The 27,718-nt window shown below is 32.0% G+C and overlaps 1 protein-coding gene across 3 annotated transcripts in view; it reads right to left on the bottom strand.

The window, feature by feature from the left end:
* Positions 1 to 2,180: 2,180 nt before the first annotated feature.
* LOC129219994 (uncharacterized) overlaps positions 2,181 to 27,718 on the bottom strand; it is a 41,053-nt gene continuing 15,515 nt past the window's right edge. For all 3 annotated transcript variants that reach the window (XM_054854318.1, XM_054854320.1, XM_054854319.1), the window contains 10 exons: positions 26,553 to 26,653; positions 23,425 to 23,570; positions 20,450 to 20,631; positions 20,267 to 20,362; positions 18,970 to 19,069; positions 18,248 to 18,329; positions 15,818 to 15,866; positions 11,813 to 11,832; positions 9,350 to 9,425; positions 2,181 to 2,372 (listed from right to left, as the gene is read on the bottom strand). In XM_054854318.1, coding sequence (XP_054710293.1) covers positions 2,235 to 2,372; positions 9,350 to 9,425; positions 11,813 to 11,832; positions 15,818 to 15,866; positions 18,248 to 18,329; positions 18,970 to 19,069; positions 20,267 to 20,362; positions 20,450 to 20,631; positions 23,425 to 23,570; positions 26,553 to 26,653 — 990 coding nt within the window. In that variant the 3' untranslated portion in view covers positions 2,181 to 2,234. The remainder of the gene's footprint in view (positions 2,373 to 9,349; positions 9,426 to 11,812; positions 11,833 to 15,817; positions 15,867 to 18,247; positions 18,330 to 18,969; positions 19,070 to 20,266; positions 20,363 to 20,449; positions 20,632 to 23,424; positions 23,571 to 26,552; positions 26,654 to 27,718) is intronic.

The raw sequence follows: 27,718 nt of genomic DNA, 5'->3' as shown, positions 1-27,718 counted from the left end.
ATACAAAGCGCAATTAGAGAAAGTGGTTACTTTGTATGAAGTTTAAGTTTTAGTCATTTTGAAAAATCAGGCATCGGAGGCAATTTCAGAATGCAATGTTATAATTTTAGAGCAATAGGATAGTTTCTTAGAGAAATACTTAATTTTTAGAATTTTCTTAGTTTTTAGAGTTTTTTAAAAGATTTTCTGTTCTAATTTTGTTTAGTTTTATGTGTCTGAATAACATAACTTGGAAATGCTTAGCAGTTTTTATCTTTTTCTATAAATTTTTCGATAGTGAAAGTTTTAAAACGCAATTTTAGGTTATCTTTGGAGACGTTAGATAACAGGGGTCTTTTGAAAGTTTTTTGAGAAAATTTCGATACTGAAACCATAGAGACACAATTTTCAGCGATTTTTGAATGTAACGTTTTGGAACGCGTGCGTCTCCAGGATCCTCACCGAAAGTTTTTTGAAATTCAAGTAATGAAAAATAATTTTCGGCAATCTTTGATGACGTTAGGAAAACGATCATGATTCGGAATAAGTTGCCAAGAATTCTTTGTTGTTGATGTTTCAAAAGCGCCATTTTTAGGTTTTATCTTGTTACGCTATAAGAAGGGAAATTGTTCTAAATGGAAAGCATAAAATGGACTTTTAAACTATGTTTCGTGATGTTAGGGGAAGGAAGAGGGTTCGGTGCGTCTCATCAGAAATAATTTTATCTTTGAGTCTTTAAAAAAGCAATTTGGAACTATATTTTTCTGATGTTGGGGGAAGAGACAGGTTATTCGGGAGCTCTTCCAACAAATCATATTTTATAGTTATATTTGTCAACGTCCGACGAAGAAGAAGGGGAAAGGCCTCCTATTGGAAGTTGCTTGAAGTTGAATTCTTAAGAACACAATCTTTGATGAAATTAGGGTGTGCTTTGGAATTGAGGCCACCCTTTAGGATCCTCAATTGGGCGCCATACTTGATTGGCCGTCCTTGGAGATTTTCGGCCTGGGTTCCCCTTGTCTACCAACGCCATTAAAGAAACTGGTATCTCTTCGAAAAGAATGGTATATGTCTAAGAGTACAAATGTCGCGCTTAGTATCAAAATTAGCTCAATGCGTGAATTTTAAAACGATATTTTTTTTCATAAATTTGATACTTTTTTGTCTACACTATCACGCCGCAGAGTGATTTGGAATGAATCCCTCTCAATTAGGTCAAAAACCCATTTCAATTCGAAACTTGCCTCAACCCATGTGCTTACCATATTGCCAATGCAAAAATGTATAGGTAATGCCCAATTATTATAATAAATTGCTCAATCGAATCCCGTTTTGATTGCACAGGGTACTACATGGCATAAAAGTGAGAAACCAAGTGACTTTAATAGGAATTTGAATGGAAAATAAAATAGTAAAAATAAAAGAAAGCCAATTTACTTTTAGATGACCAAATCAGCTCAAACCATATTATGTTTAGATGTTAGTAACAGGACAATAATGCTACTTTAAAAAAAGATAACAAAAATGAAGTCACGCACTGAATATTTTTCAAACGAAAAAAATAAAACCTTTTGAGAAAGTTACATGGTAGAGCGTGAACTGTTTTTAGTCTCCTACAATTAAAAAAAAAATTGAGCTCATTTTCACATTAAACGCTTTAAGTAGGTTAACAAAGAATGACATGATATAAGGAAACACCTTTACAGCACTTAATACAATTAGATTTTTTTTTAAGTTAGATTAGGTGAAAAGAGAGCAGTTGAATTATCTTTTAGGAGTCTGCACCCTACCCCTTTTGTAGCATTGTTCAATGTTGATGTTCGCTCCATTGTCAAATTCTAACGTTGAAGATTGAAACAAACTTATTCTTCAGGAAATATTTCAGCGAGCTATAAATTTTTAGATTAAAATTTATTGAAATCATTCTTTTCAATGAAGTTATTGTTATTGTTAATATTATTATTTGTGTAAGAAAAATAAGTTCACCGCTTTACTGGCCCCTATTCTTTGGGTGTGGTTCTCTCTCTCTATTCCTCCCCCCCCCCCCTTGTAACGGCGGTCCTAGCCGCAATAATGGAATTGCTTGTTTTAGATCTGGGATTATCGATAACTTATTTAATATGCAAAATTTTTGTACAAATACTCTTAATTTTATTTCTGATTAATGAAGAAGCATAAAGCAATTTCCATCATACATTTTTTTTCCTTTTTATTTTGTGAAGTTAACTAATACATTTTTCTTTTCATTAGGCTCTTTAAGAAACAACGGGATGGCGTTTCTCAATATATGAAACCAGAAGTTGGTGAATCAATCGGGCAACTTGGGTAAACAAAACAAAAATACACAGCCAGAAACACAAAAATCCGCCAACGTAGCTGCAAGATTCCACCATCTGCAAAAGATTCAAAATATATAATAATTAGTGATAATGTATAGGGTAGACCGGGACACGTTTACGCAGTGCCCTTTTTTTAAAACGAATTATAACTGGATAGCCAACAGTAATAACAGATTGATGCTACACTTTAACAAATATTCTCACAAGTTTTTGAGCATTAGTCACGCTTCGATCCCGCATACAGAAAGAATAATCTTTTTTCTATCAAGTTGAGTAAATTTTGCGTTCAGCGTTTTGAAGCTTATTGTGAATAAATAATACTTAGTCAATAAAAAACAAATATATAAAAATTAAGCAGAATTTTATCCTTTTTTGAGAATTGTATTTGTATGAACTGAAATGTTATCAAGATATTTTTTGCACGTTAAAAATAAATCCAAATTTGGCGATGGAGCAAGTTTACGCGTTGAACGTCGGAGCACCTTCACCATCGTTCTTGCTGTGTCTTACTTAAACGTGCCCATGAAACTTTTTTCACTCCAAACTGTCTCAAACATTTTTAGTATTTTCCGGCTATTTAATTTTGAAAATTACCATTTAATTTTTAATTAAGTTACACATTCGTATCTTATAGCCTACAATCATACAGTGCTGTCTTCATGCCCCTTTGGTTTCCACTTTATACACTATTCAGTCTGTAACAAAATTGCTTTATTTTAACGATGGTAAGACATTATGTTCAAAATACTAAGAGGACCACGTTTGGTGTCAAAATAAATATGCGCAAGCGTGTCCCGGTCTACCCTATATCAGAATTATGCACACTTACTAGATTAAAAATTTTGAACTTTCAGCGCACGGACAATAATCTACAGTTACAGAAAAATTTCTTTAACATTTGTAAAATATAAAATAAAATTTATGAAATGAATTTAAAATTGTAGTACAACACATGAAAATACTAATGCTTTATTTATGAGGACTGTTATAATTTATATTTATTCGTCCACTATTGTATACATTTGAATCTCATAGGCTGTATCAGTAAAGTCAAAATATTTATTTAACTCAAGAAGAAGGAAAAATAAATAATATATTTAGCATAACAACTTTAGTCTTCTAATAACATCTTTAGCAGCTAAATTATTCTTTAGAAGCAGGTGTATTTTATACTTAATAGTGAACAAAATCAGTAATTTTAATATTGAATTTTAGTTTCTTGTTTATTTGATTTTTTTTTTCATTTTCTTTTTTTCTAAGGGCAAGGGTGATTACTAATATTTTGCAATATAAACATGCTGAAAAAAGTGAACTTATTTTCAGAACATTCCGTTGTTTTTTGAAATATTTTACATTTTTTAACTTTTACCTTAGGGAGTAAAAGTTAAAAAACGTAAAACATTTTAAAACTATTTAATATTGATATTATTAAACATTTAAAACATATTAACTTTTTCCTTAGGGTCTGGTGGGGGAAAGTGGTCATAAAATTCAGGTCTCTCAACTTACATAATAAATACAGGAATTTCTTTTCAAACTTCAAATTAGTTTTTTCGTTATTTTACATTAACTTAATAAAGATCACGCTGCTCTGAATTTTCGGAAGAAAAATTGATTTAAATAGCTTAAGGGCATTTTCTTTTTCATGTGTGTTAACGATCTGGGTTGTGGTAAAGTGGTCATAGTTTAAAAAAAAAGATCTAAAACCACGGTAAATAAACGTAATTTTTTTAATGCTCAACACACCTAGTTCTTTTGAAAGTTTTAACTTTATTCATATACAGTTTTGATGGTCAACTATGATGAAAAGTTGATTAACCAACAATATTATATTTCACTCCTGGTATTCATCAATATCATCAGGAAAGGTGTGATAATTTGAAGTGTTTCATTTCTTTTTTTCCTTATATTTAACAGATAATTTTTTTTTTTTTTGGAGAGGGGAAAGGTGTGGCATAAATTATTCTACTGGAATAAAATGAAAGCTGTGGTTGCAGAAAAAATTCTATGATTTTTTTTTCAATTTTTTTCCAAATATTATAATATTACAATCTTGCCTTAATCCAATCGATATGCTATATCAAATTCAAACTCAGTTGTTTTTAATTCAGTTTACCTTAAAAACAGTAAATGGTGAGTTAACTTAATATTTAACTGATACCTGCCTTATAAGTGAAGATCAAATGATTTTTGATGACGGATATAAGTTAAGCTTAATCTATGACCACTTTACTCCATCTTACTTAAGTTGTTCTAAAATATTATATAAAAGAACTCCAGCTTAGCTGTTTATGCAGACGTGTTCTAAGGGACATCCGGGAAGCTGTCTGCACAATCAATCTGTTAAAAATTTTAGTAAACAAAATTTTACAAAGAAGTTAAAAGGGATGTTCGGATTTTAAAATGTTTCATGTGAACACAAAACGAATTTTTTTCATGGAATAAAATGTTGCAGTTTCGAAAATTTCAATTCAGAATATAGTTCTTAATTATTAAAATCTAAAATAAAAAAATTACCCTCATTCATTCATTTATTTCGAATATATAAGCGCTTTATTTGATTTATGACCACTTTACCCTATAAACCACTTTTCCCATTGCTTCACAATATTTTCTGGACGCAATCCATAAGTTTTTTCAGAACTATAAAAATTTCCTGATGCTTACAATTTTTCCAAAATTTCTAGTATTGCTTGATTCCTCTGCCCATGTTTGCAGTTGAAATTACATATTAATCGTAACAATATTTACTCTTATTTTAATAATTTAAATTTTAATAATGTAATTTTCCTTTAATTGAAACAAATACCATTCATTTCATACAAAAAAGTTAAAACGACTTACAGTTAATCCATATAAAAATAATATTAAATTGTTCTTAAATTCTCTTACTGTATCTTTTAAAAGAAATGAACTGTTGTCATTTCTGTTTTTTTAGAAACTAAGTCGCATATTTATTATCTTTAATCTTAAGCAAAAATAAAATGCTTGCTCTCTTCTCTCATAGTACATACAGCCAGTCAAAGAAAGGCTTCAGGTTTAAAATAGAGGTATGTATCGTAATTAAGTATATATTTTTTAATATACTACCTACGGCAAAATTTTGGGGATGCTTGCATCGCAAGGATGTAGGCGTATGTAAATGGCATTTGATTAATTTGAAAAAATACATATCTTTAAAAAATTTCCGTACAACGAACGATATTTGTTCCAAAGAATTATCTAATCATTCTAATTATTTCAAAAAACTAACGTCTTCACTTCATTATAAAACATAACAATTTAACAACAATTGCACAATTTAGACGAAAAATCTATGCATTTCAGTGTTACAACATCAAGAAATCAAGATCAAGATTGGAGAATGTTTTTGATCGCCAGTAGCTAGCAGAAGCAAATTTATGGCGTCCCCGCCGTTTCGCTGATACGAAGTTTTCTTACCGCTGTTTCTCCTCTTTTTGCTAGCAATTGTACATTATAGAAGAAAGAATCATGATTATGGAATTTTTCTGACCACCAGCAGCGAGTAAAGGCAAATTTATTTATCGACACTCCTCTTTTCTAGCAATTGTACATTTTAGACGAAAAAGTTTAGACATTACATCATTACAGCAACAAAAGGTAAAAATCAAGACTGGAGGACTTTTCCGATCAGGGTCATTCCATAGTGACTAACGTAACATTCGCAGCTGATTTTCAAATTCTTTTTACTTACACCGGGAGTTAAAATAAATGTGTTTTGGTTTAATATTCAGATTTAATATGTACAAGGTGACTACTTTTCACTTCTACCAAGAATTTGAAGCAAAATTAGCGCTGGCAGGTGTTTTTTCACCAAAAAAGGCATCGTGTCTAACGTAACATTTTTGCAACCCTGAGAAATAATGCTTATGTTACGAGGAAAATTTTTCTGAAACTTACGCAGGCATTTAAAATTGACCGATATATTTGTAAGAGGTACACTATCTATTTTTAAAAATGTACTACAGATTTGTTACAAATGAATCTTTTTTGGTCCTTAATGGTACTTTTAAGAAAAACTGTGTGTGACTAACGTAACGTGACTAACGTAACCATCGAATAACAAGCAATGAATATATATAAAAAACTTTTTATAATCAATTTCTGGCTCTTATATTACTTTTACACATTTTAGGAACCTTCTTTGTGTTGCATTATGGTTCTTCCTTTAATTTTTTTCTATATTAGTGTAAGAAATTGAGTGGAAGGATTCAGTTCAATTAACTCAATTTGAATGTGCGAAAAATGGAAAAAAACAGCTTTTACAAACTGAATAACATCATTCTGGGGCTAATTAAATCCTAAATATCTCTCTTTTAAAATATTAACTTTATGCAAATTGATAGTTTCACCGAATTCTAGCATTTTGCCGATATACCGGTTATCGTCATAAGAAACTCCGTGGTACTTTTCAATGGTATATTATTTTTTAAGGTTTACTGATCCATCGAACGAATATTGTTGTGCATGCTTTTGAATTAAAATGTAATATTGAAAAAAATATATTCGAACGTTTTAGTAGAATGCATTTTAATTCCAGATATCACAGCAGATGTTTGAATTTCTAAATGATCATTCTTGCATTTTCTAAAATATATATGCCAGCAGCGCTTACTGTCACTGTATCGTGTAACATCTTCAAATGTTTTCCAACGAGCAGCCATTACTTCATTTTAATAGTAGGTGGAGATGTATTTTCTAGAAAATAGAGACGTTCTTCGTTGTTAAGCCTGTATTTCTATTATCTTAATTCTTAAGCTTGGATTCTTGTGTTGAATGCACATTCAGCAGAGTACTCATTTTGCTTTACTCATCTTCTTTTCTTTATTAATAATTCTTAAATTGGAAGTATCTTTATAAAGACCTTTAAAAAAAGTATTTTTCTAAGTAAACAGAAAGTCTATACAATGTAATTTTACTGGTATTTTTCACCCTTTTTATTTTTAATCAATATAGAATGCCTACATATGCAAAATTGTTCATGAAAATGTACATTTAATTAAATAAGTTTTAAATATTAGCAGTTATTTTTAAAATATTACGTTAGTCACATGCAAACTGTTACGTTAGTCACATTAATTATTTTATATCTCCTGTTACTAAAATAAATATTTTGCACTTTTTAAGTAGATATGACGCAGATGTAAGAAAATAAAAAGTGCTGTTTGGTTCAATCATCTGGTTTAGTTTTTAAGTAGAAAGTAGTACATTTTCGTGACTAACGTAACGTAAATATTTTCAGTGAAATAACCAGACTAATTAAAATACTTATCTTACAATGTATGCAAAAAGAACAGCAAATTTTTTTTGGCCAACATCCAATCATTTAGAATAAACATAGTTCTTTTAAAAATTTGCAAAAATTTTTACATTATACAAGAAAAGGTAGTTGCGTGTTTTTTGTACATGCTAAGCCTTTTCTACAACCTCGCACGTTTAGAGCCAGAAGAAAAACACCAAATGAAATTTTTGCAAACTGTTACTGGATTTATGTACTAGAAAGTATGCTGAATGAAATGATAGGTCACAATTAAGGCTTTGTGGAAAAAAAAATCTGAGGTTGAGGTTGACATTTCTATGGAATGACCCATCACCAGTAGGGTAAACGTAAATTTATTTATTGGCAATCCTTTTTCTACTAGCAGTTGTACATTTGGACAAACAAATCCATACATACATCATTACAACATCAAAGGTAAAGATCAAGTTAGCGGACTTTTTCTGTTTACCAGAAGCGAGAAAAACTAAATTTATTAGTCGCCACTCCTTTTTTTCTAGTGGAAATTTTTTTGTAAGCCAGAAAATTACAAAACAACAGATAAGCTTTAAAGTGCAACTAAAACATGAAAAATATCAGCTTAAATAAATGTAAAAAAACTAATTAATGGCAACAAACTCAACTGCGTGGTTAAGTGTTAATCATGCAAACTTGAAGCTATTGCATTTTTAAGAGAAACATTTTCTGACAACTTAAAATCATTATTCACATTTTCATACAAGATTACCCTCATCCATTACTTATTCAACAGGTACAAAAAATCTCTTGAAAAAAATTAAATTCTAAAACAAAAATCGGTGTTGAGTAATTTGGCGACTAGGTGGTGAATGATACTAATATATTTTTAGTCGCTATATTTTATACTAAGCCATGAAGTGGCTATCGCTAATCGTGATCTTATTCAAAAAATTACTACATCAAAATATAAACTAATACTATTGAAACCACATGTTATTGTTGTCTTGTGTCAGCTAAACTGCCAATTTGGGTGCACTGCTTCACTTTTCCAACTGTACCATAATTTGGTGCAAGCCCGACATTTACAATACGCACAAGCCCTAAGAACGCGTTTGTAGGGTCGGCAACCATTCACATCATAGCAACACATTCACACAATGAAAGGACAAGGACAGACAACTAAAGACAACTCTTCCACTTCTCGCCCGAATGGTAACAGGTCCTTCTCGGTTTTGGTGGGAGATGTGGAGTGACTTTCCAACACCATCCAGCTAAGAAGCCCCGAACTACAGCTGACTTGATTGAAATTTCGACAAAATACAGCAACAACATCAAAATCAACATTTTGTGTTACTTAAGGTTGATTGCAATTTGAAGAAAAACTTATAAATGATTTTTTTAAGTACAATTTTGAAGAGAGAATGATGTTACTTTCAAAAACATAAACGATAAGGAGAATTAATTACAAAATGATTAAAAGTTATTTAACAAGGACAATTTAAAGAAAAACATATAAATGATTCTTTTTAAGTACAATTTTGAAGAGAAAATGATGTTACTTTCAAAAACATAAATGAAAAAGGAGAATTAATTACAAAATGATTAAAAGTCATTTAACAAGGACAGAAGAGAGAAAGTACATCCATGGCCGAGCAGGGATCCGAACCCGGGATCTCCTCATCGCATTCATACTCCTCTGACCATTAGACAAGGCGGGCTGAAACAACATGCAAAAAAGTAATTGAATATCTAGATAACTGTTGTGCATACTCACTAGCAAAGGTTTTTGTGATCGAACAGTGATATAAGGATCCTCCATATAAACACTAACATATGTCATTCTGGCAGCCCTGGTAGGAAAATATTAATAATATTAATGCCACATAATCTGGAATAATTGCCATAAAAATTGCATTAACTATTCTTATTTACTTTAGTTCATAAAGAAAAGCAACAAGAACATTAAATTTCGTTCTTTCTGACCTAAAACATGATGAAATATAGTCGGTTACTACCTTAGAGCAGGAATTAAAATGAAGGGAGCAAGTCCAATCATTGGCTTAGCAAAAGCTTACCCAAAGATCCCAAGTCACGTGACTCAACAACGACGAATGGTTGGCACGTTTTGCATGAAACAAGCGAAAGAAACCGGATTTCTTCCAATTCTTCTCTTTAAAATCTATCATGTGACTTGGGGTCTTGGTTTCATGAATGAAAGTCTTCACTCTCTCCATTTTATCTCTTCTCATTGGTTACAACAACCAGGGATTGCAGTTTCGTCCTTGATGTGAACTCATCAGTCTGGAACACCTAATGACTGAGCTGGACGCAGATGTCATCTCATTGAAGCTGATAATACCAACAAACTGGTAGTTAATGTAAATTTATCACACAAGCAAGATCCGCAGACATGGTGTTATTCAACTCGTAAATTGAAGGCAAAGCTAGGGTAATTAAGCAGTAAATTACCGCCCCTAAGCCAGGAGTAAGGCAGAACTACATGTAATACATCGAACATGTACTATTCCAAACTGAAGAGTCCACAACAAGGACGAAACTGCAGTCTCTGGATGTGGTAACCGGGCTATCAGTATATTGTATGTAGTATGCCTTAGCCTAACTTAAGGACGGTAACTTATTGCCTAAAGCAGCTTTTCTTTACCTTTTTTTCGCCGCGAACCGGAAAGAGCTTTTGAAAACAAATCGTGTGAACCGGTAATGTTTCTCTTTTCCCTTCTCTTCTTATCTTACTTTTTTTCTTTTTGAAAAAAAAAAAAAAAACTTGCATTGTGCTCATTGTTCAGAAATGTGAATTTTTTTACTGTTCGGTGAGGTTTTTACTTATTTTTCTCTCTCTCTCTTTCTCTCTTTCCAAGTTTAATACTTGTAAAAATATTTTGTGAACTACTAAGTTCTTTTCCCCTCATTTCACAAAATTTTACAGTAATAATAGTAAAATTGTTTTTTTTTTATAAACTTATCTTGGTGTTAAAGAACTGTTACAAAACATATTTAAATGTTAAAAATAAGATAAATAATTTTTGAATGATCATGGTGTTTCCTTTTTTAATAAAAATATTTTTTTTTTTCTCAAAAAAAATTTTCTGCGGAGCGGTGCCGGTCCGATGGACCACCGGTTGAGAATCGCTGGCCTAACACATTACGTCTCTAAAATTTGCTCCAAAAAGAAAAATACGACTTAACTGAAGTCACAATATATCCAGTAGTTTTCCAACAGTTTAACTTTAAACATCAACATCTACATTTGCATTGCGGAAAAACTAAATTACACAATAAGGGAGAAGGGGAGGAGGGTGGAATAAGAGAATAAGACCATGTAAAGAAGAAAAACATTTTGACGCATGAAAGACAGGACGCTTTTAGCTTAATAAACGTACATAAATTTTATGTACATATTTTGTCGAGAACACTAAAATATGTGTAAGGTTACTAATGGGTGTAACGTTGCACGAATTCTGAACTGTGTAACATCATTGTTTTAAAAGTTCACATTGTTGGAGGAACATTGCACTATTGTTTTAATATAATTCAAAGCGCATGCGTAAAGATCAGAATTGGAGCAGGGCAGGTAAACTCTTATTAGCGAAACGTCAACCGACCTTGGTAGCCAAGCGGTTAAAGCTTTTGCTATGCATGTCTGTGATATTCGCTTTCTGGGTTTGGAAACCACGCACGTCATTTCCTCTCGTAGTGCAATAAAAATGTCTTGTTTGTGTATTAAAAAAAATAAATGTTGTATATTGATGTGTATTGGTTGTTAAACAGCATGAACTTGATAAATCGCTTTAAAAAGTCAGAAGAAAACTTAGTTTTTGCAAACGTGTAACCTTCCAAGCAATTTCTCTGTCAGTATACAGAAAGTTCTGGTGTAACCTCGCGCAGAAATGAGTGACACGTTTCGCTATAGTTGCATTACCATGGTGTAACCTTTAATAAGTGATGTGCAACTTTACACCAGTAATACCATTTAAGTTACTCCACAGCAGTGGAGGCAGCTAAGCTGCCCCTGATACTATGGAATAAGGTAACACAAAATTTTTTACACTGTGGTTTAAACATGTATCAGTAATAAACCTTAACATAAGCTTCAACACAAAGAATAAAAAGATATACTCATATAAAGATAAATTTAATTTATTCAATAATGATGTCACTTTTTAAGTTTAATAATAAATTGAATGAAAATATAGCAGGCAGAAAATAAATTTTCACTCACCAGTCATCATCGAAAAATAGCTGGAAAGGAATAATAAAATTTTAGACAATGTTTTTGATTTGGTTTTTAATTTCAGATAGTGAAAAGCAAAAGGATGTAAGTAGATTATTTTTTAAATAATTTTTTTGAGAAAAACGCGTTTAAAATTTAGATCGTAGGTAGGCTTTTATTCAGACGTTTTTCTCAATAATGCTTGTTTCAGCACCTACTCGGGCTAGGAGTAGGGGAAACCCGAGTAACGTGAATACCTTAAGCTTTTCTTGATTATTGTCGTTTAGTTATGACTTATGAAATTGAAACAAATGTTTATAATCAGTCTTTATTTAATGCACTTGCGTAATGTAATAACAGTCGTCCTTAATATTAATTACACTATTAGATATAAGGCCAGTTTTCAACAATGGCATGAATATCCACTTTGCCCAACACCCCGGGTAAAGTGGATTCGTTACTAGGGCAAAGCGAACAGCAATATTATTTGTCATGAAACTAAACATTAAAAATAAAATGTCCATCGAAAATTAAAGGAACATATCCAAAAAACATTTTTTTGCTACAATGCTAATTATTGTTGTTATTGCAAACAAAGAAAATAAACTTAAAAATAAAATAAACGTAGAAAATAAAAGGAACATATTTAAAAACATTTTTTTGTTGCAGTGCTAATTATTTTTCTTATTACAAACAAAAAAAATGAACTTAAGAATAAAATAAGCATCGAAAATTGAAGGCTCATATTAAGAAGCATTTTTCTACAATACTAATTATTGCAATAATTATTGTAACAAGCAAAGAAATTTTTTAAAGAGTCAACATCCAAAATTTAGGAGCATATTAAAAAACAAAAAAAAAAAAAAAAAAAAACATTTTTCTGCTACAATACTAATCATTGAAGTTATCACAAACAAAATCATTACCATTTTCGAATGCTGAACGCTGTTTATGACACCACTCAGTACAAATATGACGTTGTATCCTGTTTTCCATTGGCTGATCAGCTTCTTCAATGAACATTCTTCATCAACAATCTTCATTTCATCACAGAAAATGCACCTTACATCATCAAATTTCTTTACTTCCTTCTTCTTAACATTCTCTTATGCAGTCCTATATTTGTCGTAGAGATTTTTGATTAATCTTTTTGGTACTTGGTCTTTTTAATAGTCTTCTGAGAAGCTTTAGTCGAAACATCATCTAATTACTTCATGACAGTCTTTTTTGATTTTTCAAATTTTTGTCTCTGATTGTCTTTTACTGGAGTACTTGTCAGGAGTATAGATATCTGTAGTTTTTATTTACATGCTGTTGTTGGTTTTACAGGCTGAGGAATAGGTAGTAAAATGGAAGGACTGTAGTAGTTCGTAGAACTTTCAGGTTTGGGTAAAGCGGCGGGAACATCATTATCTTGGACCTAGTCTGTTGTTTCAGATCCCATGGGAGTATAAGGATGGTCTTCAATGGTAGTATTGTCTGGAGATCTGAATATTGAAGACTTCCAGGTTCGGATGAAGTGACGTGTCATGACCGGGCAAAGTGAATATGGTATTCACTTTGCCCAATCCGCTTTGCCCTTCAGGTACATTTTTGAGGTTACTAAAAATTACTAAAAAACCAGAGCATCTAAACTCGTCGTCTATGGATAGTTGAAAGCTACATAATCGTACATCAAATCCTACTCATAACAAAGAACATGTCACAAATAGTATTAAAGTTATAAATGAAACACTAACCTCTGTAAACTAATATTTTTTTCTCCAAAACATACTTTGTTCGCTCACTGGCGTCGCGTGAGGTGAACTTGTCCCAACGTGTTTGCCGCACACAGAGCGGCAACAGGCGATCGTGGCTATGACAACGCGGCTGCCGCCCAACTAATTATTTGGGATTTATAGGCAAAATTCGCTTTGCCCGGGGTATCCACTTTAGCCGGGTTTCCTCTACTATTTCTTGATTATTAGGTACCGGTTATCTCTAAAATTTTAATGTTTGCACTTACATCCCTTTACATTAATCATTACTCATTGCATTAAAATCACTCATTAATCATTACAGTAAGGGGAATGTTTCGACAATCGGGAGTTTGGCGATATTTTCCCATTGGCGTCAAATGCAACGGGTGAATTGGTGTCGGAACACTGATTCGGTATTGCTTTTCAAAGAAAAACAAATTCCCCTTTCACATAAAATTGCTCACGATTCAATTATTTCTCATTGTGTTCCACTATTGGAAAATTCCTAATTGAAACAATACTTGGCCGCCGCGAGTAATATTTTTCGTTTTGCTTATATAAACAAAGAGTAGGGAAGTAATGTAGTCGAATAGGGTTACTATAAAGCATTAGAGGGTAATGGGTTATCAACATAATATTACTATAGCAAAAAAAAAAAAAAGATGATCGAAACTCCCAACCATCGAAATATCCCTGGAATAAGATAGTCTTTCAAATCTACAAGTCAATACATTTTGCACATATGGGTCAATGGTACATTTCATGTCCGGCACTTTTGGATTTTTTACAGCAAATTTGATAGTTAGTATGAATTAATCATATTTTTTTCTTTATTCTACATGCAATTTTGTATCATGAGATGTTTTTTGTTTTAAATATTTTGATTTAGGAATTTTTAAAAAAAAATTATGTTAGTCAAAAAGGCAAAATCTTGATGTCCCAGCTTCAAAACAGTGACAGTTAAAAAGTAATTTAAGTAATTGCTTAGGTGCAATAACAAAAATAATTTCCAATTATATTGCAAAAACTTTATTGTAACAATTTAAACAATATTTTTTTTTTTTAGAAAAATATTTTTTTAATGAAAATGCAGGGAATTTACAATTGTTCCAACAGTTCACAAATTTTGAAATGTCCACTCTGTTACAGTCATTTAAGATTGAAAAATATTTTTACAAAAAAACTAGCAATACTTTTGCGATGACCAGATGGTAAAAACTCCATGTTTAGTTAACCCTAGTGGATTCAACAGTCAACAAGCAAGGTAAGATTCGTTCTTTGTCTCTGATAGTAAATTTGAGCAACAAAATGTCCACTATGTTACATTAATTTTACTAATTAAAATTTTTTATAAAAATCTAAATTACATATAAAGTAGTAATTTTAGAGTTACTCTTTGCTTTTGTATCACTATTTTAACTGTTACTTTATGTTTAGGTTTAGAAAAAAAATTTTAACTACTTATTTGTCCACTCTGTTACACTTCTTGTGTAACAGAGTGGACAATATTTATGGAAATAGTAAACAAGTCAAATATGCTATTGATGTTTTGCAAAAAGCTTAGTTTAACAAATTTATAGAAAAATTGAATTAAACGCAAAATGTTAAAAAATGAAACATTGTCTATCTAATTTCTCTGCTTAAACATAGAGATTACTTCTATCTTCAATAGTAATGTCCGCTCTGTTACAGGAATATTTTAACTGATTTGATTGTAATTTTTTTTCAGCATTTAATTTAAAGGTTAATTTGCACAGAACTACACAATTAATAACTAGAACAATCCAACTTCAATCTTTTTTCAAGTTTGTTTCATATAATAATCTAACTTTTGCAAATAATTTTTTAAAATTTTGCATTTTTGAGTAAGATAATTAGCAATAAAACTTAAATGTGCCTTTTACAGTGACATTTTATGCTTTTGTATGAAAGATATGTTCCATTTGTTTATATTAAACAAAAAAAATTCAAAAAAAAATTGAAATTTTTGAATTTGTTGTTGTTTTTAAATGTGTAACAGAGAGGACAAAATCTTTCATTTCTGATAAAAGAACTGAGAAAATTGGATATTAATACCAAGTTGAGCTAATTAATTTTTATAGCTCAGTTGAATTAAACCCTTTTGACATTATTTTTTGTTGGATTAGATAACTTTGAAAAAAAAGTTTTGAAAACTGAAATGTACCATGTTCACCGGAGTGACCCATATACGGAAGATACGTTATCTTAAAAATATTTCATCATTAACAAAAGAACTATATAAGAAAAGATATACCTTTCCTATTTCGGGACGTTCTTCGACTGTGTAATGAAACTTCAAGTTCCTAATTAAAAGAAACTTTCTTTAGCTTGCATGGATGTCTATAAGTTTCATTTACGCAAAGGAAATTAAGACTATTTGAAATTTATCCATACTCAAAATAATACTATAACACTTATTTCTAAGTTTCTTATACTAACCCTTCCGAAAAAATAAACTGTTGCCAATTCTCCAAATACTATCATCAAAAAGTAATTTAAAATTTTAAAAAATCTAAAGACTCAGTCAGTGAAGTTACGTGTAACAAAATGTAGCCCTAAGCATTTAGCCTCTGGCATTAATTTGAATTTTGATTTCTTGAATTTGGATTATGTTTTTCGCAACAATGGTTTGAGATAGGACCCTTCTCGTTGGGTTTCTTGTTTGTACAAATGGTTCTTATCGCATTCATAATTTCAAAAATCATAATCTGATATCAAGACGTCAAAATTCAAGTGAATGCCAGCGTCTGGATGCCGTTTTTGTCTAAAGAGGATTGTGAAGAGTCGAGAGAGTTAGGTATAAATGAAGTAAATCCCAGGGAATATGGACGTCACCACCCTGGAGGAAGGACAAGGACGCGGAGGCCAGTGAACAGTGATGCTCATAGAAGCTCAGGAATCAAAAGTGACCCGGAACTTCAACTTCAATCAAGTGACGATTGCAATTTGCACAATAATGATAATAATCCTCATGTATATACGGTTGACTTTCTGTTCAACAACATTCAAGGGACCACAAAAAATCGTCCTTAAGTAGAATGCGTCCTTAAATAGAATGCTTTTAAAACTACAGTAGAGCATTCGGGACCGTGAAAAGCCGTCTTTAAACAGAGAAAGTCGCTTAGTACAGCGTCGTTAAACAGAGAGCCAACTGTAATTGCGAATGATTAAGTAACGCTCCTGGCGTTACCAACAATAAAACTCACGCTACGACATGATAATTTGATAATATGTTTTGACATGCCGGGAAATGCTTTATTTTGACAAGGTTGAACTGGATCCGGTAACTTAACTGTTTATCTGGTACAATAATCTTAGGGGAATGAAGAATCAAAAAGTGGTCAACAATGAACGCTTATCCACTGCAGTTTAAGGTTATACCCCTGGAGCTAAGGTTAAAATTCCAACCATCAAAATATCACCAAACAGGCGTTTTGTTTCGTTCAAATGTAGAAGCAATTTTTACCTGTCATACCTTGACTGGTAGTTTTCAAGTAACAATAATGATAAAAGTAGGGAAGAAGGAATAACTATGGTAAGTTACTCTAAATGGGATCTGCTTTGAAACTAAGTTGACGTCACTGAAATCAAACTTCATAGGAAAAGAATAGTTTCTCTAAATATCATTCCAAATGTGATCAGGGGCGGACCACGGGCAGGACCATTTTAGAGGGCGGGGGAGGGGGTCATAGTGATGAATGCCCCCTCACCCTCGACCCCACTTGAATGTACTTATAGTTTTGGGCCCGAAAAGATTCTGAAACTGCTCAGGTGACCATAAAAACCACTAAATCGTCCGAGAAAAAGGCATAACGCTGCAAATTAATTTCACAAGCAGTAAAAGGGAGTTAGCATTTTAAATATTTACTTTCAAAAATAGATAATGAATTGAAAGACTATTGAAATCGTTACATTTTTCATTCATAAAGTGTTTGAAGACAATGTGGACGGATACTATTGTCAACGGTTTGGGTGAGGAGGTCATGAACCCCATGACCCTCCCCTTGTATCCACTACTGAATGTAAAACGATGAAAAGTTCCAAAAAAAAAAGTGGCTCTTTTATGGTTAAAAGGCAGAGAAATTTTTCCAAAATATAAAAAGGCCTTTTTCACAGTATCTTTTATTATTTGTTCATTCTGTATTTTCCTTTCAAGGACGCTGTGGAATACTGTTTAGTAAGTTATGAAACAACAACTTGACCCACTGTCCATAAAGACCCAATGTGTTCATGAGTGGTGCGTGCAGTTGAATCTGTTGGACTGGAAGTCGTGTGCGTCGATCTTTAAGCTGCTATCACAGTGCAGAAAACTGGAGAATATTTCCTCTCCCTTCAGCCTCATGCTTAATAGTGGAAGTGGAGGTGACTGATGGCACCATCTCTGGATGGTTAAGTCTGTTACCCCTGTTTTTTAAAAAATATAACCTCTCATTGCAATGGCGCCATTTCCTTTCATGAACATTTCACCAACATCAGCAATAAAAAAAAACTTTTTAAACGTCCTTCGGAGGTTAATATTGCTGCAGCTCAGAAATTTTCTCAGTTGAATTACTTAGTCATTATGCAGCTTTTCCATTCCTCTGGTTTTGTACACAAATTTTTAAAGTCAAAAAAATAATAATACAGAAATAATAAAAAAAAATAAACATACACCTGCATAGTGGAAACATCAGAATAAACTTACGAACAGGGTCTATTGCAAGAAGAGTTACACTTTCGATACTCGTCAATTGGATCGTTTCCTGTTATGCAGTAACTTTGTTTGTCTGCAAGAAAAGTGAAAATAATGTATGTAGAGTAATCACTTGAAACTACAAAAGTAAACTTGCTGTTTATATACTAGTGTTTAAAAAAGTCCTATGCAATCAATCAACAAACTTTCCCTGTGAATAAATTGAAATCATTAAATCGGATCTCATTTAACAGAACTATGTATTAAAATTTTGAGCTAAAATGTGACGTAATGTTTATTAAGTTACAACTTAACTACGTCTAATTTTCAAATACAGAAAAAGTAGATACCTCAGTGATCGGATTTTCTGAAAGTATCAAAGGAGAACAAAAAGGCGCTCGTTTAGAGCTAAACCAGTCTACTTTCAAAATTAATAAAATTTTCATAAAAATTTTTGGAGCCTGTGAAGTATAATAGCGCAAACCGCATATTCATAACGGCAATTTGTTGCTTTTCTGTGAATTTTTAAAATGTATTAAGTATTTAAATGTATGAATTTACGGACACTGGATAATAAAAACTTGACTAACCAGTTATTGATAAGTGAAATGCCCCTGGCCTCATTACTATCTCTGCAAATATACTCTTAGTACAAGCATTATCTTTTACCCCTGTAGATGTGGTTTAATTTTAATTAAGTAAAACATTTCTATCTTTTGAGGCACATTACTTACTAAATAAACATTTCTGATGCTGAGTTGGGAACATTATGCTACGAGAAATACATCCGCAACAAACTATTTCATACTCAAGACTGCACTTTTCCATGCACATCTGTAAATAAAAATGCACTAATGATAATATCACAGAAGCAGACAAAAGTTCAGACACATGCTAGTTCCAGTTTTGCATGCTTCCTGAAAAAAATACCTTTCCATTTATTTTGATACATTATTCTAAGAGCCAGTAATAAATAAATTAAAAGAATCGTAAGGAAAAAAAATCTCCAAAAATCCATTTCAAGACCAATAGTCCTAAATACTGAACCCAAGCTGAAAGCGTAACACATTAAACAATTAAAAGTACATGAAATCATTAAAATATTGCGAATATTCTGGATTTGGTTTTTAAAAAATCACAAAAAGTGTGTTTTAAGTCAGAAACTTTGATGTAGCCAGTGCAGTTGCATTATTTATTTTATCATAGCTTTGAGCTTATGTAGTGGACAGCTCCGTTTCCAATGCATATTTCTTTACATAATATAGTGTTATAATAAATGTGTGGTTAAACTTCTGACGCACTTCTCTCATGATCCTCATATATATAATAGAAAATGATCGAATAACGCTCCTGACGTCATCAACAATGAAACTCGTTCCACGGCATGATAATTTAATACTATTTTTTGGTAATGTTTGACATGCAGGAATGCTTCATTTTGACGATCCGGTCATTTAACTGTTTTACTGGTAAGACTGTCATTTCAGGGGAATGAAGAAACGAAAAAAGGGTCAACTATTAACACTAACTGCTGGAGTTGAGGGTTCATCCACTGGAGTTAGGGTTACAATTTCAACTATCAAAATACCACCAAACAGGTAATTGCTTCGTTAAAATGTCGAAGAGTAGAAGCACTTTTCCCCCATCATACCATCATACCTTGATGGGCGACTTTCCAGCATTAGATAATTACATTTATAGGTTTTCATATTATATTACTAAGTTTTACCTACTCTGCATTGTGTTACAAGTATGCTTTTTTACCCTTTCGAGAATATAATGAGAGCAAATGGTCTTCATTTATCCTAACAAAAGCTTTGTTCGCGTCCCACATTACTGTTTGATCATTCCTTTCCATATTTATTGCATTTTCCTAAATCTTTGTGGCAGCAGTTCTGAAATTTCAATACTGCTTTTAAATTTCCCGTCTCCTTCACCAGAGTTTTTTGGGATCCAATATTTTTTTTTTAGTTTTTAGCTTCCTCAAGGACTTCTGATTTAGTTAGAAGGAAAGAAAAAGGAAGGAGTTACCTTCTGTGATCTTGGTCCTTTTTTGCCGGCACTTTTCCAACGCTCAATGTAATCCACACAATCATTCTCAGGAGGAGTAAGAAGGTGATCTTCTTCCTAAAAGATGCCAATTGTCAAACTCAAAGTGTCCAACGGATCAGTAGTAGTTTAGTCAAATGTGTCAATAGATTTAAGTGAGCATACCAGCTTTATATGGACGTGATATTTTTTTCCAGCTTCCATAAAAACTCCTTTATAATGCGGATTAACAGCTTCATAAGGAGAATGCACAGTAAAATAAGCTCCTGGTTTCATTTTTGGACTGAGATATTCTTTTGGTTCAATGACAAGGCTCAGTGTAGTAATCATTGCTGGGTATTCAGAAGCTAAAATGAAAGAATGTAGATATTAGTTTAATAAGTTGAACTTATAGTATTCAGTGGGTAAGAAAAAGATGTACACTTATTTAAATGTTGAATTTAAATGACTGTTTGACTATGTCTCTTGAGCCCAATGGCAATTAAACTGCGTTCTTTCTCTTGTAAGATCAAGTTTTTGTCTGTTTATACTCTACTCGAAACGAAAATCTCAGAAAGAGAGACAAGCTCTTCAAAACACTAATAGTTAAAACCTTTTAATTGAAAACTACTAAATTGAAAACCATCACATTGACCATTAAATTGAAAACCAATAAATTCAAAACTATTTATCAAACCATTTATTATGCTTTTTTTTTTTTTTTTTTTGAGCAATCACGATTACTTATTGTTCTCACTTGACTGTTTTGATGTCCTTTGATTTTATTTTCCCACCGCCACCTTCCGCACCATCACCGTCGACCGTCTCCTCACGATGCTGCTCCTATAGCGAAAGCCGTCTCCAGGTTGCACCCATTTCCTACACACACGCGCATACATACACAACTACACACACGCGCGCGCACACACACATACACAAACACATACACACACGCATACATACAGACACCTACACACACACAAAAACATACACACATATACACACAATTAACCACGCATTCATGCCTGCACACAGATACAAAGACATATGCCTACACACACATACACATACCCCCCCCCCACACACATTTATCCACACAATTACCCGCACTCTTATGCCAGCACACAGAAACAAACACACATGCCTATACACACATACACATACCCCCTACACACAAACACACATACCCCCCACACGCCTACATACACACACTCGTGATTGCGAAAAACATAATTTGAATTCAAAATGTCAAAATTCAATTTTTTTTTTTTTTTTTTTTTTTTTTTTGACTTTTGCTTGATATTATTGATGGAAAATGTTTTGTGTTTCAAAAAAAAAAAAAAAAATCTAGAGTTTACATTTTTTTCTTACGTTTTCTCCTAAGATTAAATTTTTAGCCTATAGTGCAGTACAACCTCGTTTTCCAGGACCAACTAGTACCAAAGGCAATCCTAAGAATCGAAAACCCTTATTATCCTATCTAGTGCTTATCAGAGTGAATTTTATGATCCAGTTGGCTTTTACAAAGCAGTGGTGGAAGGTTATGAACAGCTACCGCGAGGTTTGCCGGTGTTTCATGTTCATTTGAATTTAATGAGGTTTTAGATCTAAAAATAAAGAACTTTTGTACATTTTGAAGGGAAAAGGGGAATTATGTTCATTACTCATCATTTCCTCATCCTATCTGTTACTGGGTATCATCAGAATTGTCGGTGTCTGTTACTGGGGGGTCGGACCTCTTTTCGAAATTGAGCAAATAAAAATAGAATTAACTATTTCAGAGGATCCAAAAGCAGCCAGTGGTTAGATGAGATGTAGTTGCATGAGAGAAAAATAGTTTTAAAAGTCTAAATACATGAAAAGACGCAGAAATTTGACTTAACCCGAGAGCGATGTCTTAAGCATGTATGTTACTGGTGCCGTTACCCTACGTAAAGTTATTTACAAGACATCAAAAGAAGTAAAAAAAAGTTTAGGCACTTCTTAAGTTTATCCAAGACACAAAAAACGTTAAATCTTGCTTTTTTTTTTTTTTTTTATCGTTTCAAAAAAAATTCCATTTTTTTCTACTCAAAAGGACGTTTGAATCTTGTTTCTATCTTAACTGGAACGAAAGGTATAATTATTTTTGTTGCATGCTTTAACTAGTATATTATATTTAACGTAAAAACTTAAAACGCGTTTTACCCCATGATGCAATTTTTCCCGTTTTTTCGCATTCAAACTCTTATAAGTCAAGAAATGATCAAGATAAAGTGAAATTTGGAGCATATCTTTTTCAAACAGTTTACCTTAGTTTTTATTTAGTAAATTTGAAAAAAAAAACGTTTTTACAAAAAGAAATATGATTTTTTAAAAAAAGCATCATTGAAATTTTTGAAATTTTTTCCCAAATGTTTTCTTTTTTTTATTGAATTAATATTTTTTAATTCGCCGAATAAAAATTAAAGCTAAGATATTTGAGCATAATGTTTTGAAAAAAAATTGAAAATTGACCAATGATATTTTGAGTTTTATCGATTTAAAGCGTCCCCATTTTAAAAAAAAGAAGAAAAAATTAAACATTTAAATGAAAAAAAAATTTTTTTTTTTTTTCAATATTTATGCTGTGATTTTTTTCATTAAATAGATGGTGAATCAGTGGAAAAAATTTCAAAACTCTAAATTGTTTCATAATTTTTTTTTTCAAAATGTGTCCCGGACCCTCTCAAAAAAAAAACATAAATTATCTCCTGTTTTAAACACTAGTGGCTTTTGAATGATGTCCTCTACTTTTCACAGACGGGAAATTTCTTCTCCCGTGATTTTCAGTTTCAGTCTTACCTTTTGATATTTAGAGGGGGGAGGGGAGGGAGAAAGTTATAAATGTCGGCGAAACAGGGGATAAACCACCGTTTGAGTGGAGCACAGTTAAGCTAACACTTTATCATTAATAGATCAAAATTAAAAACGCATGTTTGGCGTACTTATTGTTGCGGTTTTGCTAGAATAATTTAAAATTATTAGCAATGTAAAATTACATATTTTTTTTAAGTCTGCAGTTTTGATCTGGATTATCTAGAGATATGGATCAACGAGAGACGAATGAACGACGTTCACCTAAATTTCCTTTACAGCATCCAAAACAAAATAAATACTATTCTTAAATAAAATCAACTCACTCTGTTTGGAGAATAATACAAACGGAGCAAACAAAGACATGTGTGGTTCCTGATCGCTATCAACTCTGGAATACTGCGTGTAACAAGGAATTAGTTGAGATCTTCCGGGTTTTTCATAGAAATATGGACCATCTATGTCATCCTTTCTGAGAGAGTATTAAAAGAAATGCCTAAGTAGAAAAGAAATTTCAGTAGCAACTGCTAATTTATTTTCAAATTATAATAACTTAAATTCAGTAGAATGTCAAAAATCCGAAAATCAAAAATCTGAAACGCCAAAAATCCAAACACACCAGGAAGTTCTAATAAATTTTCCTTTATTTTCAGCAAAGAATGAAAGAAAAAAAAATGTTTTATTTGGTTTGGAAATGTAATTAGATATTGCAGCGTTATGTACTGTATATACGGATTGTATAACATGGATATACATTAGGGTGGGCCGAAAAAAAAATTGAATTTTGGCAGAGCAATTAGTCTTAGTGCGGAAAATTTGGGACTCCCTAACACTTTTTACGGTGCAAAATTTCGTGCCTCTGAGTTAATGTCTTTTGCTCTAGCAAGAGATTTGAATTTTTGAAATTTTTAGAAAAACATCAAATTAAGAGAAAAATTTAAAAGTATTTTAAATTCCCATAAACTTTAAGCCTTTTTAACTTCCTAAAACAAACTACTGCGTAAAATTTCAAGCTGTGTGTTATTTTTTTCTACTCTGGCAACAGGCCTGAATTTTGAGAATTTTACATAAAATTCCTTAAATACGAGTGACACATTACAAAGTAATTACATACCTAATACGCTGCAATACTTCGAATTTTTATTCACATTAACGACATCAGTTCACCCCTTGAACCAGGTCCGTCATTTAAAATTTTAGGGGAAAGGGGGGTCAAGCCTCCCCACTTACTTTAAAAAACTATCGCTTTTACATATAAGTGGGTGTGGGTTCGCGGTTTTCTGATAAAATTTCATTGAATTCACGCCCTTTATCCCCTCCCCCGGATTTTATTTGAAATAACGGGCTTGTCTTTGATTTTTTAAACTCTTATAACAAATTATTATGCAAAGTTTCCTATCTCTGGATTAATTTCCTCTGCTCTGGCAAGAGGTCCAAATTTCAATGGGGGGAAAAAAACATTTTTTTTTAAATCTTTGACCTTTTTTAATCTTTGACATTTTAATCTGTGACTTTTAAAGTGGGTAGGGATTCAAAATTTACAAGGTCTTTTATTATAGAATCTAATTGCATGTAAGAACAGGAAGGTCTTTAATTATAGAATCTAATTGCATGTAAGAACAAGAAGGTCTTTAATTATAGAATCTAATTTCAGGTAAGAACAAGTTCTATTAAAAATGAATGATTTTATACGGTTACAAAAACTCGCTGGGAAATATGCAAAAAATTAGAACTGCATTTTGGATATACATTTATATTCATTGAGGAAAAATTATAAAATTACTTATAAAGATCGTAAACTATGCGTTATTAAAACTACAAAATGTACCTTTTCAAGCAATTGACGGAACCAACTGTACCTTTTTGGCAAGTTTCTAGATGCAAAAAGAATTCCCACTCATGCTTTGCTCCATCTCTAACAGAATGGTTGGATTTTATTCTAAACCAGGTTGGAGTTTGTATATACATTAATTAACTTATTCAAGATTTGAAACTCAGTTGGTAGTATCGTAGTTGATTTGTACAATCTCAATATTCTATTAGCTGATTTTCAGACAGCGAGACATATTTAGCGCACCCAGATCACGGCAGAATTTTCAATTTATGTAATGTCGTTTTTTATCTTAATGTGAAACAAGTTCTGCAGTTAAAGAAATTCCGTAATACCTTTAATTTAGTGCATGGTACTTTGTTATGTTAATTTAGTTAGCGGCGACTTTAAAATGCCTTATACAGTGAAGAACTGTTTATACCTTTTTAAAGGGAATGCATGAAAAAAAAAACGAAAAAATGTAAAATCCTTTCATCTGTGTATGTTAATATGCATTGGACTCTGCAGGGACCGACTTAAAAAACGTATAAATGATTAAAATGTATGAAAGAGAAGCATATAAACGGTGTTTCACTGCATTTTTCAGTCAAAGAGACATTAAAAAAAAAAGTGAGTGTGCCAGTGTTATAAGTCTCTTAAGTCTAAAAATTTCTAACTACAAAATACATTTGGTGCGTTTGTGCTCGGATGTTTATGTGTGTGGTAGGCGTTTAATGGAGTTGTTTCCTTAGTAGTCAAAAGTACTACTTTTAGTCACTGAAATTGATAGAATAAGCAAAATAATAATAATAATAATAATAACATGGACCCAGAAAATACTTTTATTTTCCCAACAGTTATTTTTTAATTATTTTTTTTAAATGTCCGATTTTTCAAACATGGCGTGGTCTTTATGACGTCACAAATGATGCACTTTGCCGCATCTTTCTACCGCATTTCCACGTTATGATAATCATGAAGCGAATTAAATATTGCGCTCTATGCTTGATATCAAACATATCGTTGCCAATACACGTGAGTAAAGTTGCGAATGAAATATTTTGTTCTGTGAATGGCAACAGTAATGGCATTTCATCATTTGTGATGTCATCGGCAGAAGCGTAAACAATAAAGCGCACCGATTAAAGTATTTTTTTTAAATATTAAACTTAAACAAATTATTTAAAAACTGTTCAGATCCTATGTTTTTAAGCATGTTCTTTCGGAAAAAAAAATACATTTAAAATTTTAGAAACAACCCCATTTTCAATTAAAATTAATTGTATTTCTAAAAATTAATATTTTATAATTTGTTAATTTAAAATATCAGCCACAGTATAGTTTTTACGTTTATCAGCAATCTGAGCATCAATTATATACATTTTGGTACGGTCTCTTTCATTTCATTTATAAAGTAAATATTGACGCAAATACAGGAAAGAACCGAGAGAACTTTTTCGTCAAATTTAAGAAATTTCGGAAAATTTGCTGACCCAGTAAGAAAAAAATCGCCGAATGACGAAATTTTTCTTACGATTGAAGTATTTTCAAAATGGAGCAAGTCACTTCTGAGAGGGGAAATAAAGAAACAAAACAATTTGTGCATGATGTGTTTCTCAATTTAAAAAATCTTTCTTCACTTACCCTAGAGATGTAAAAACAAAATCCGAGACATTTTGAGTGAAAGAGTTTAGAGATTTTGTTGGAACCACATCACGAAGATAGCGAGTGTCTTTTTTAGGAATCTAAAGTTGAAACAGAATGCTGCTTCAGTTCAATAAGATACTCAGTGATTTATTCAGGCACATGAGATTTATTCAATTCAATATAAAATATACTTAAAAAATGCAAAATTAAAATTCAAGTCATTTCCTATTCAAAGAAATATCGAAGAGCAAACAGTTAAATCTAATACTAATGAACTTTACTTTTTGATAAGAATGTTGGTTACTGAAAATTAACACAAATTTCACATAAAACAACTACTGCAAACTAATATTTGTCTTTTTATTATTGCTATTGAGCCATTAGGTTATGAACTTAGTGGTAGATTTCAGTTTCAACAAACAGAACATATTTGTGCGCAAAAGTACATGCGAAGTAATATTTTTCCCAGTACTGCTGCTCTGATAAAATAGTAACAGTTAAAGAGCAACCTCATGCTGAAATAAATGTTTTTTTTTTTCCTTGCTTTCTCCTTGCAAAGAGTTTGAAACAGTTATCAGTTATCACCAATGTTCCGTTCTGTTTTGTTTCACACAATCTTTTTCATCGATAAAAAAATATTGGGTACGGGAATAAATTTTAATCGTTTTCTATATACGGCGTTCATGGTAAGGTAAATGAATAGAATTTACCTTACCATTATAATGGTAAGGTACAGAAATCAAATCATATCACATTTCGAGATCTTCCATACCTTCCACTTTCTGTGGTTTTCTGTGGTTGTGGTATGTTCTGTGGTTCTGTGGTTTTGGATGGGACCCTGAAAACAGCTCTTTTTTTTTTTTTTATCCAGATCCGAAGCCGAGCAACCTTTAGTCTAGTACTCCCAGAGGCATTGATTCACTTGGAGGACTTTGCGACTACGACATACTCAACGTACTCCAGTCACCATTATCGAACACATAGGATCTCCGACCAGCTGACATCAAGCCCGGGATCATTTGGTTACGAGTCTGACGCCTTACCGATCAGGCCACCATGGCCCAAAATGCAATACATTGTCCTCGTGCTCAATTCATCCCTCTAAGTTTCTCTGCTTTGACACTAGGTGCTAGCCACCAATTACATTGTTTTTTATTTGTGGT

Source organism: Uloborus diversus, chromosome 4 (genome assembly GCF_026930045.1).
Source record: "Uloborus diversus isolate 005 chromosome 4, Udiv.v.3.1, whole genome shotgun sequence".
In the NCBI taxonomy this organism is placed as follows: Eukaryota; Metazoa; Arthropoda; class Arachnida; order Araneae; family Uloboridae; genus Uloborus; species Uloborus diversus.
The sequence above is the reverse complement of the archived record's forward strand: the minus strand, read 5'-3'. Positions and strand labels throughout refer to the sequence as shown.